Source organism: Rhipicephalus sanguineus, chromosome 9 (genome assembly GCF_013339695.2).
Source record: "Rhipicephalus sanguineus isolate Rsan-2018 chromosome 9, BIME_Rsan_1.4, whole genome shotgun sequence".
In the NCBI taxonomy this organism is placed as follows: Eukaryota; Metazoa; Arthropoda; class Arachnida; order Ixodida; family Ixodidae; genus Rhipicephalus; species Rhipicephalus sanguineus.
The window spans coordinates 4,552,689-4,562,205 of NC_051184.2; the positions used below are offsets into that span (position 1 = coordinate 4,552,689).

Sequence of the window (9,517 nt, forward strand, 5' to 3'; positions counted from 1 at the left end):
CATATGTCATGATGACGTCACAAATTTCGCGATCTCTGACGTCGTGATGATGTAGCATCTACGCATGGCTCATCTCGTATGACGTCCTGGAATTTATAGTACCATTCCCTGTCCGCCGGATACGGTCAACATTCCTGTTTGACGAGGCACATAAGGCTATCGCCTTAATAAGCGTCGACATGATACATTTTTAAATATAGAACTAACGAAGCTGACAGACAGTTAAGCCATGGAAAGCGCATGGGACATTATTTGTGGTTTCTTAACTGTACTGTAATGATTCTCATTTAAATTGAAAGAAGTTACAGTGGACAAAAACTCACCCTTTCCGTCGGTTGGATCCGAACCCACAACCTTCGCCCACGTTAAACTTTTTCAATTTAAACGACAATAATTTAAGTACAGTTAAGAAATCACAAATAATGTGCCCTATGCTTTCCTTGGCTTAATTTTCTACAGGTTTCATTAGTCGTGTATAATACAGAAAACGAGCCCCTCGGACAATTCCCCTATACTTTCGCAAGTGTTTAGATAGGAGGCGGAAAGTGCGCAAGAAGGTACGCCGCGTTCGTGCGCATCGTACTGTGTGAAAGACGAAAATGCGAAGGAGCTTCGCCGCATGATTCCAAATGCTGTCTTCTTCAAGGCTGCGACTGCTTGCAGCCTTGAAGAAGACTAGTCCGCTTGTCGAAACGTCGACTCCACCAACGCCCCGTGTTCACGAATTTTTCATCTGCAGTGGTCTAGAGCTTCTTGAGAGTGTGGGCTCAAAAAGATAGTTCAGTAAAACTTGCTGTTTGTGCATGCTTCACTAAATTAGAAGCCGCAAACCACCAAGAAAAGACAGGGGAAAGGAAAGAGCGTCACTCGCAACAAGATTTATCCTTGAAAGACCATCGCAATATATACGCCAAGCCACGCATGCGCAGCAACATCCCACACGTCACATCATAGCAATCAGCCACTGTCAATGCAAGTGCTAGTTCAAAAAAACTTTCAAGAAATTCAAACTCAGCTGATCGCAGCGCAAGCGATGTATCGTTAATACAGATATCGTTTTTTCTAATGTACTATGCTTCAAGCAAGAATGGTGAAATTGGGAAATCTTGCCTCACATTCACACTCACAACAGTGCGTAGCCAAATGTGCGGAAAGATTATTCTTGATTGAAAGGTCATGTTCCCTCGCTCGATCGTTAACACGGTCTGGCCGATGTAAACCTTTGCACAGGAGTGCGAAATTTCGTAGACCACTCCCAACGCAGGGCCTCGCTTGATTCTTACCAGACCGGGCAGGCATGGCACCTCTTGAAATCCGTGGGCACAGGCCCGGCAGCTTCATTGGGGCAGAAAACACCACGGGTACTTTGTACCTATTAGCCACCTTTTTAATTAAGGTTGTGTTCAGCCTTATCAGCGTACGGGACAACTACTGATCTTTTTTTGAACCGCTGACGTTCCTTCTTTTTCCCTTTAAATTTTTGAAGCAGGGATTCAGCCACTGCCGCGGCTGAGTCGTTGGCTGAAATTTTGCTTTCTTGAAGGATTAAAGCATAGAGATTAAAGTAAGCATTGACTTAATTACGCGTGAAACACAATCGTCTTTTTGTGTTTCCATCAAGAGAGTTCTTTGTCGCATGTAGCCGAAGCCACAAGATATAGCAGAGAACCATAAAAGTTCCCGCCAGCCAACATAGCATCATGGATCAAAACAACTACTTCGATGGATGCCACCAGTTTGGTACTGTATGAAGGACTGCATTAGCCTGGTTTGTAACTGAGACGATCTTAACAAATACTGATATTGGCTATCGCTCTAGGTCATTTCTGGCATTCAATAAAGACTGAACGACAAATTCCCACTGCCTTTAATATCGGTTGTGATTCAAAACCTCGTATAGGCTTTGAATGGCTGGTTTACTCGAACATGGATTGTACTGGCTGATGATGGCAGGTAAGTTGCAGACAGGCAGTTGGTGATCATCACAGACTGTTACCGCTTACCTTTTAAGGCGAAAGCCTTCGATGCCTCATGATACGCGAAAAGCGAATGTCGGCGTCGTCAACGCGAACGATGTAAAACGTAACGTGATCGGAAATTACGGCTTCATGACGTCCCAGATCATAGAAATTTGTGACATCGATCATGGCATGGTTAAAGCTAGGCCAATCTCAGAGGCGATGAAAAACCAAGTTAGGCACAGAACGCTTTCGGATTTTTTTTTTTTTTTTGGGGGGGGGGAGGGGGGGGGGGAGGGGGATCAATACATCGACTGAGGAGAAAAGCAAGAATACGGATTTCACTTTGGAGCCGCTTGGGCGAATGCCTAAGGGAATAACCTGTGAGTTTTTTTATTGCGAATTAGAAAAGACTATGTGCTCAGTACAGTTCCTGTATCAGAATTTAATTGTTATTCATGTTACCTTAGCTTTCTAGCCGCCGTAGCGCTGCATGCACAAAGCGCAAACACTGTGCTCATACTTTGTCCTAAAGCTCGTATCTATCTATCTATCTATCTATCTATCTATCTATCTATCTATCTATCTATCTATCTATCTATCTATCTATCTATCTATCTATCTATCTATCTATCTATCTATCTATCTATCTATCTATCTATCTATCTATCTATCTATCTATCTATCTATCTATCTATCTATCTATCTGTCTGTCTGTCTGTCTGTCTGTCTGTCTGTCTGTCTGTCTGTCTGTCTGTCTGTCTGTCTGTCTGTCTGTCTGTCTGTCTGTCTGTCTGTCTGTCTGTCTGTCTTATCGTAGTAGAACTTTTAGATGCTCGACTTTGTGTTTTTCTTCAATGTGCCCTTGAATCTTCTCTTTTTTCCTTGATAGTTTACCGTCGTTTGTCGATAGCGCTATTCTTGCATGTTTTGTTTTACTTTGCCACCAGTGATCTTCGCTGGAAGTAGTAGACGCTGCAAGTAGTACGTTTCGGTTTTTTAGTGTTCAACTGCAATCCTTCGCTTTCGTCTCGTTTTTGCGAAGCCTATTAGGTTCGGTGGGGCTGGGAGAAACACCTGAGAGCTGCTTCTTAAAAAAAAAAAAAGTACTTTGCCGCACTCGTACGCCGAAACTTCATGTACCCCGCAAGTAGATCGCTATTCCGTGAAGCGCACAGCGTCGCCAGGAACGGGACCGTCAATGTTGGGAACGTCCACGAAGCTAACAGTCCGACTCCCCGGTGGCGTGTACTCGGTCTCGAAAAGCAAGATTGTGTTAATCTTCGGGTACGGATGGAGCAGCACACCAGGGACGTACAGGGTCACCTGCGAGCATCGACGAAAAAAGTCAAAGGCCAGCAATCGTTGAATTCATCTGCGGCTTACTTTCATAATGAGGCGCCTTTTGAAACATGCAGTGGAGTACACATTTCACTCAATCACACCGAAGCATTTCTGTTTTTTTTTTTCGTTTTTTTTTGCGAAATTTTGGAACTACGATTTCGAAACCGTTCCTCTCCTCTGAATTTCTTCGGAGTGTTTTGCCAACTCTCCGGGTACTACTGTGAACTTTCAGCGTGGATGCTATTATTACAAATTAGTTTGACTTTGTCAAAATTTCAATTAATCCTCATCCACGACCTCTGATTTCTTCTTTCAGTAATGTTCACCTGCCCAACTGATGCGCCCTCGAGATGCGAAGTTGAATTGAATTGAACTTTATTTGTCCTGAATTCTTACAGGATCGGCAGCAGAGTCTAAAGGCTATATAGCCTGACATGGGGCCTCTGCTCCTAAATACAGTTTGGCGCGCAGGCCGCTGAGCATCTCAATCTGTCGCAGATAGTTTCAGAAATAAAACAATAACACAATAATATTTAGCATGTTCTTGTTGCACAATTTCAGAAAAAACATAACAAAACAACTTCATCACAAAAGCTTCATCTCAAAAGAAACTTCATCAATACACAATGTTAAATAAAGCTTAAGAAAAGAAACTACAACACATAACTCAAATTGATAGATAGGATGTATACAAATCAAGCATAGAAACTTTAATAAGCATACTCAATATCATGGTTCATTAGGAAGGACTTGATAGTGGTGTTCGAAGGTATGGAATTGAAATCTATGAGACCGTGTAAACGATTTAACATTGTGGGTATTTGATACTGAACGTGTTGCTTGCCATAATTTGTCCTTAATGCTGGGATTTTCCGGCGTTGCTGACGCATGGTATAATGCGTATTGTCAGGCGGGTTCTGAAGACACTGTGGCTTGTTTTGTTTCACCCATTGCAGAAGACAACTAACCAGTTGCGTTGTCTTATCGGGGAAAGAAAAAACTGAGAAGTTCGCGAGCTGTACTTTATCAAAGAGCAAGGATTGCTATCTTGGGAGTGCACAAAAAAAGTTTTAAGCTTTTGGAATCGTGGCACATCCAGGCGATACCTTGTAACGTCAACCGGTCTACAGGTGCGCTGCCGAGCGTCTACTTGAACGGACTTCGGCACATCATTGAGCACAATCGTGAACCTACACGGGCCTGATGAAAAGACAGCTATATAAACGCTGATTTCTGGTGCCCCCCAGTCACCGCTGGAGGAAGGTAGGAGGGGGACCCGAAACGTCAGGCCTTTTCCTTTTTGTAAAGTAAAAAAAGTTTTTTAGTTGTAATCAGAACCTCTGTTGGTGCCACTGTGTTTCAACCATCAGATTTACTGTAGCGCGAGTATGAACAAGAAGTGTCTTACCTGCGGCCCTATACTTGGCCAATATCGTCCAAGGTTGAAGCCGTTGACGTAGGCCGCGCCTTTTCCCCAGCCTGTCGGGTCTAGATAGGTGTCCAATGCTTTCTGACCCTTGGGCAGCACGAATGTCCCGAAGAAGGCAGCGGGTGCGGTGCAGTGTAGACCACGACTCGAGTTCCCGAGGACGTCAGTCAGATGCCTGATCACGTGGGACGCGTCCAACGGTAACGGTTCCATAGTCCAGCCGGAAAGCACGTTGTAGCCGAGCGTGACGTTAGAAATGATTCCCTGCGAACGAAACCCGCTAGTACGATTTTTTTTTCACACGTTTTAAGCCTGTTACATTCACGCTATGTTTTGAACAGTGTGTTACACGTGAGCGATGCAAATCTGGTGAGCTTTAGAAAAACCACTGTCATTTGTTAACGTTCCTTTCGTTATTTATTATACTTACATAAATGCAATAAGCAAGCAATCCTGAAGCCATAGTAACTTCTAGCGCAACGAAACGACACAAGAAAGACGACAGGACACAGCGCTACCATGAGTTGACATCATTTTATAATTCGTACGGCGTAGCGCACCACGACAGGGACAGAGAAGAGGGACGCGTCCCTCTTCTTTGTCCCTGTCGTGGTGCGCTACGCCGTACGAATTATGAATCCCAACTAGCCCGGCAACGTGCCTTAGCAAATATCATTTTATTGCGTCACACACCTTGATAACAAGTAACATATCTGAAGATCATTCGAAGTAAGTAAAAAGCGCATTATGCTTACTGCGCATGATCTTCAGATCTGTTCTTTCTGATAAAGGTGTGTGACACAATAAATGGTGTCAGTTGAGACCATAGGTCGTCAAAAAATGAGCTCACACAGACTCACTCATGAATTATATGTTGCCCTTAGGGTCGACTCGGACACAGACTCACCAAAGTTTTCCTCAACCAAACTCACCCGGACTCAGTCTAAATAAAATTTTCCTGACCGGGCTCACTCGGACTCAACCTCACCAGAATATTACGCACGCGGACTCACTCAGGCTCACTCCTTAGTCTGAGTCTGCGTGAGCATGGGTGAGTCGACTCATGAGTAAATCTGCCGACCTATGGTTGAGAGTAGCGCTTTGTACTGTCGTCTTTCTTGTGTGGTTTTGTTGCGGTTAACATTACTATGGACAAGCTCCAACTAGCCCCTCAACGCATTGTGTCAAAGCAATCCTGAAAGAAGTTAGGATGGGGATACCTGTGATTCTCTAACGCGCAGCAAATTCCAGCGAGGTCGCTTTTAGCCCACATCTATATACGATAGAACCCTGCGGCCTAAAAGCCATATCAACTGGTCTATAGCGCATAGGCTATCGTGGTAAGCAGACGCCAAATGGCAATAAACACAGTCCCAACGAAACGTTACGCATAAAACACACACGCACACAAACACTAACACACACACACACTCCAGTGGCGGGCACGTCCTTGATCTGAAGTTGGGGCCGGGCAGGCAAGTGTGGCCGAGTGTCATTTTGGGCTCTGTGTCCCATGGCAGGAAGAAATTTCGGGAGGGTCATGTGCCCGGTGTGCCACCACCTGGCTATTCCACTGACACACACCCGTTACAAAAACTAGGAAACTTGTTGCTCACCTTCATGTCGTGATTCAAGGGGCCGTAATTGATCCTGCCCGTGTTCTCCACCAGAATCGTGATGTTCTCACCGGGGTGTACCACAACGGGTGTGCTGACCACGCGGTGATCGCTGCTGATGACCGCGCGCGTGTGCGCAGTGAGTACGTAGCCTCTGTTCTTAATACCGGGCACAGTCAGAACTGCCGGACTCGTGGGCCTCAACGAAGAGCACTTCGCTGTATACACGACGTACCCGTAGGCTTGACCTAGCTGTTCGAACGGCAAGGGCCAGCGCGACACTACGGGCCTGACATACCCTTGCTTACGCAAGAAACCTCGAATGACTTCCAGCGGCGCGCACGAGTTGAGGTTCACGGCACCGAGCTTCAACTTTGGTGCCGGAACTGGGGGCGCCCCCTTCGGGAGCGCCACGTAGCGGCCCAGGACCTCCCTGATCTTGAAGTAGGTGTACGTCGGATCGCCCGCTTCCGTCAGGGGCGCCCCGTAGTCGTAACTCGTCGGCTGTGCCGGCGGATTGGCGCCGTTCTTAAAGCCGAAGTTCGTTCCGCCGTGGAACATGTAGAAGTTGACGGACGCGTTGTGCCGCAGTATCCTCTCGAGCTGCCAGAGCACCATGCGTTGGTCGACGCGCGCGTGGCGTCGCCCCCAGTTGTCCAGCCATCCGGAATAGTACTCGGCCACGAACAGCGGGCCGTGCCTCATCTGGCTGCGGACGATTCGAAACATGACGTCGACGTCCTTGTCCGAGCCGAAGTCGGCAGCCACCAATGGTCCCTGGACCTCGTCACAACTGTAGAGGCATAAACGACCAAGACAGTACTTACAAGCGCAAAAAAAAACACAAAAACACAATTAAGGAGACCCAGACAGTCAGAGAGCTCATCCTGCCTGATTTCCTTTTTTTGTTTCTTGTGCTTTTGCGCTTCAAAGTACCATCATGGATCTTTACAAACTCGCCCAAGCATCTGTTTCTTTAAACGACCAGGTAGGGGAACATGGGCTACAGCTAGCTGTCAGAGATAAGACAGGCGCGCTTGCTTGCGCATTGTGATTTCAGCACTTGTAAACACCACCATCCAGGCATAAAAGATTTTCGACAAAATATTTCTCGATTGCGAGGAAAGCTATAGAGGCCTTTTATGAAGAAAAATCTGGAGGCTACACTAATCCTTGACTTAGGCGTCTGGTAATGACCCTCGCACGTCGGCGTGCGTGTGCCCCTGTTTATTCCTTGGGTCAACCCTCTGTTTCGTGCGCTGTCAAAGCGGATCTCGGAGGCCGCGTAGAAAGAAGCGCGTGCTTGAGATCTGCTCCTCCAGGTGCCGCAACGAGCACAGTTGCTAAATATCTTTCAGTGAACTCAATCGATTAATTTTGATTAACGATCCTGGCAGTTAATTGATCCTTATCATAAGTTATGCTCCGATATCATATGTATCCCATATAACTCTCAAAGGGACCGACAACCGATTTTGCTCGACCCACTTTTTTAAGGCGCTATAGAAAGCTCACCCTTCGTAGTGTTTGTAGCTGCAGCGGTTATTCCCAAAAGCGCGTTGCTACTTAATTAGCAGTACTTTTCGATCTGAAAAGCCCCTGAACTGTACGTAGCTGTCATCCAGCAACGCTGTGAAGCTATAGCGATGCCGTAGCCCTCCCTCTTCGCATTGTGCTCAAGGTTTTGCTTTCACAGGAGTGGGTGAAACTCCTGTGTGTGGCCTTGTTATGGCCTGTAGTCAGCGCTTTACTGTGAGCGTGGTCACACCACACGAGATGCATGGATGGACGACAAGCCGGGCCCCTAAAGTGCTCTGCATTTAAATAAACAAGACCGCTTACGCCCAACTTTGCACACCCCTCCTGCTATAGTTAAAGGCACGTAACGCCGACTAGTTACGGAAGAAGTGTACTCCTACCTGTAGAGGGTGACGTTCGGCTCGTCAGTCCTGAAAAAAAGTACGTCCCTGCCGAGGTAGTATTGGCTCAGATGGACGAGGTGGCGCATGTAGAAAGTGTCGCAGCTGATGTAGTGGCCGTACTCGTTTTCCACTTGCACGAACACGATGGGACCGCCGTTCTTGTAGAGGTACGGCTGGGCCAAGGGAAGCAGCACGCCGAACCATTTCTCGACGCGTTCGATGTAGGACACGTCCGAGGACCTGTACCTCATGGCGGGATTCAGCCTCAGCAACCAATAGGGCAGTCCGCCGTTGTCTCTTTCCGCGCATATGTAGGGGCCCGGTCTGAAGACGACGAGCAGGCCGACGTCCTTGACGACTTCCAGGAACGCCCGCAAGTCGTAGTCTCCCTCGAAGTTGAACCTTCCCGGCTCCACTTCGTGTCCGCTCCACTCGACGTACACGTCGACCGCGTTCAAGCCCGCGAATCGCATCTTTAACAGGCGGTCCTTCCAGTACGCCCTCGGGACGCGGAAGTAGTGGAGGGAACCGGAAATAATACGGAAGGGTTGGCCGTCTTTGAGGAACTGGTTGTTTGCGTAGTCTACGGTGAAGGAGCGACTATGCGAGAAGGCCTCCTCGCACAGGGAGGACAAAGTTATGGTTACCGTGAAAAACAGCCCACTCAGCTGAGCCATGTCACTTGAAGTTGAATATGCCCATTCGCATCGCTCCAGTGTTGCCCAAGGCTCACAAACGTTCAGCCCGAAGTTGACGTTTCTGCGTTGTTTTTGTTCGGGTCTCCAGTGTCACCGAAATTACGCTATACGCGGGGGCAACCTAAGCAAAAAAAAAAAATGCCAGATCCGCCCACAGCCATTGCTGACACTCCCACAGAGGCATTGTACAAATGATCCATCCAACAGCGCTTACTCATTTTCGTGACGTCAAACGCTTCTTGTGCGTTTCAGATAGTTGACTTTTCTCCTTCAGAACCATGCTTTGGTCGCTGGTTTTAAGTCGGAAACTTAAGCATCCTGGTAAATTTTCTTTGGGACTCTGGGATTGTTGCTTAGCGAAACTTAATATTTTGGGTAGTAATGACGAACTTTTAACTCCTAATATGCTTGGTATTTACAAAACCAAGAAAAAAAGTGCTCACGGTTCTAACGGCAACCAGATAGCGCGACTGTCCTTCACGGGTGGAGGGCAGGCGCGCCGCTGTTTTGTGGGCGGAGCTGGTTTTTTTTTTTCTTAGGTTGTAACCGA

General features: G+C 47.1%; 1 protein-coding gene across 1 annotated transcript; it reads right to left on the minus strand.

Moving 5' to 3' along the window:
- Positions 1 to 3,106: 3,106 nt before the first annotated feature.
- LOC119404308 (beta-galactosidase-like) lies at positions 3,107 to 8,946 on the minus strand. Its single transcript, XM_037670862.1, has 4 exons — positions 8,267 to 8,946; positions 6,348 to 7,140; positions 4,711 to 4,995; positions 3,107 to 3,284 (listed from the first exon to the last, which is right to left on the minus strand). The coding sequence occupies exons 1-4, from the start codon at positions 8,944 to 8,946 to the stop codon at positions 3,117 to 3,119; spliced, it is 1,926 nt and encodes a 641-aa protein (XP_037526790.1). The 3' UTR covers positions 3,107 to 3,116.
- Between the last annotated feature and the right edge of the window lie 571 nt (positions 8,947 to 9,517).

What these genes read in the sequence shown, in the direction of transcription:
- LOC119404308 (XM_037670862.1), bottom strand. Translation starts at nt 8,946, where the DNA reads ATGGCTCAGCTGAGTGGGCTGTTTTTCACGGTAACCATAACTTTGTCC. An exon ending in CCGAACGTCACCCTCTACAG is followed by an intron (nt 7,141 to 8,266) that starts GTAGGAGTACAC and finishes ATGCCTCTACAG; the next exon opens with TTGTGACGAGGTCCAGGGAC. An exon ending in GGCCAAGTATAGGGCCGCAG is followed by an intron (nt 3,285 to 4,710) that starts GTAAGACACTTC and finishes CGATGCTCGCAG; the next exon opens with GTGACCCTGTACGTCCCTGG.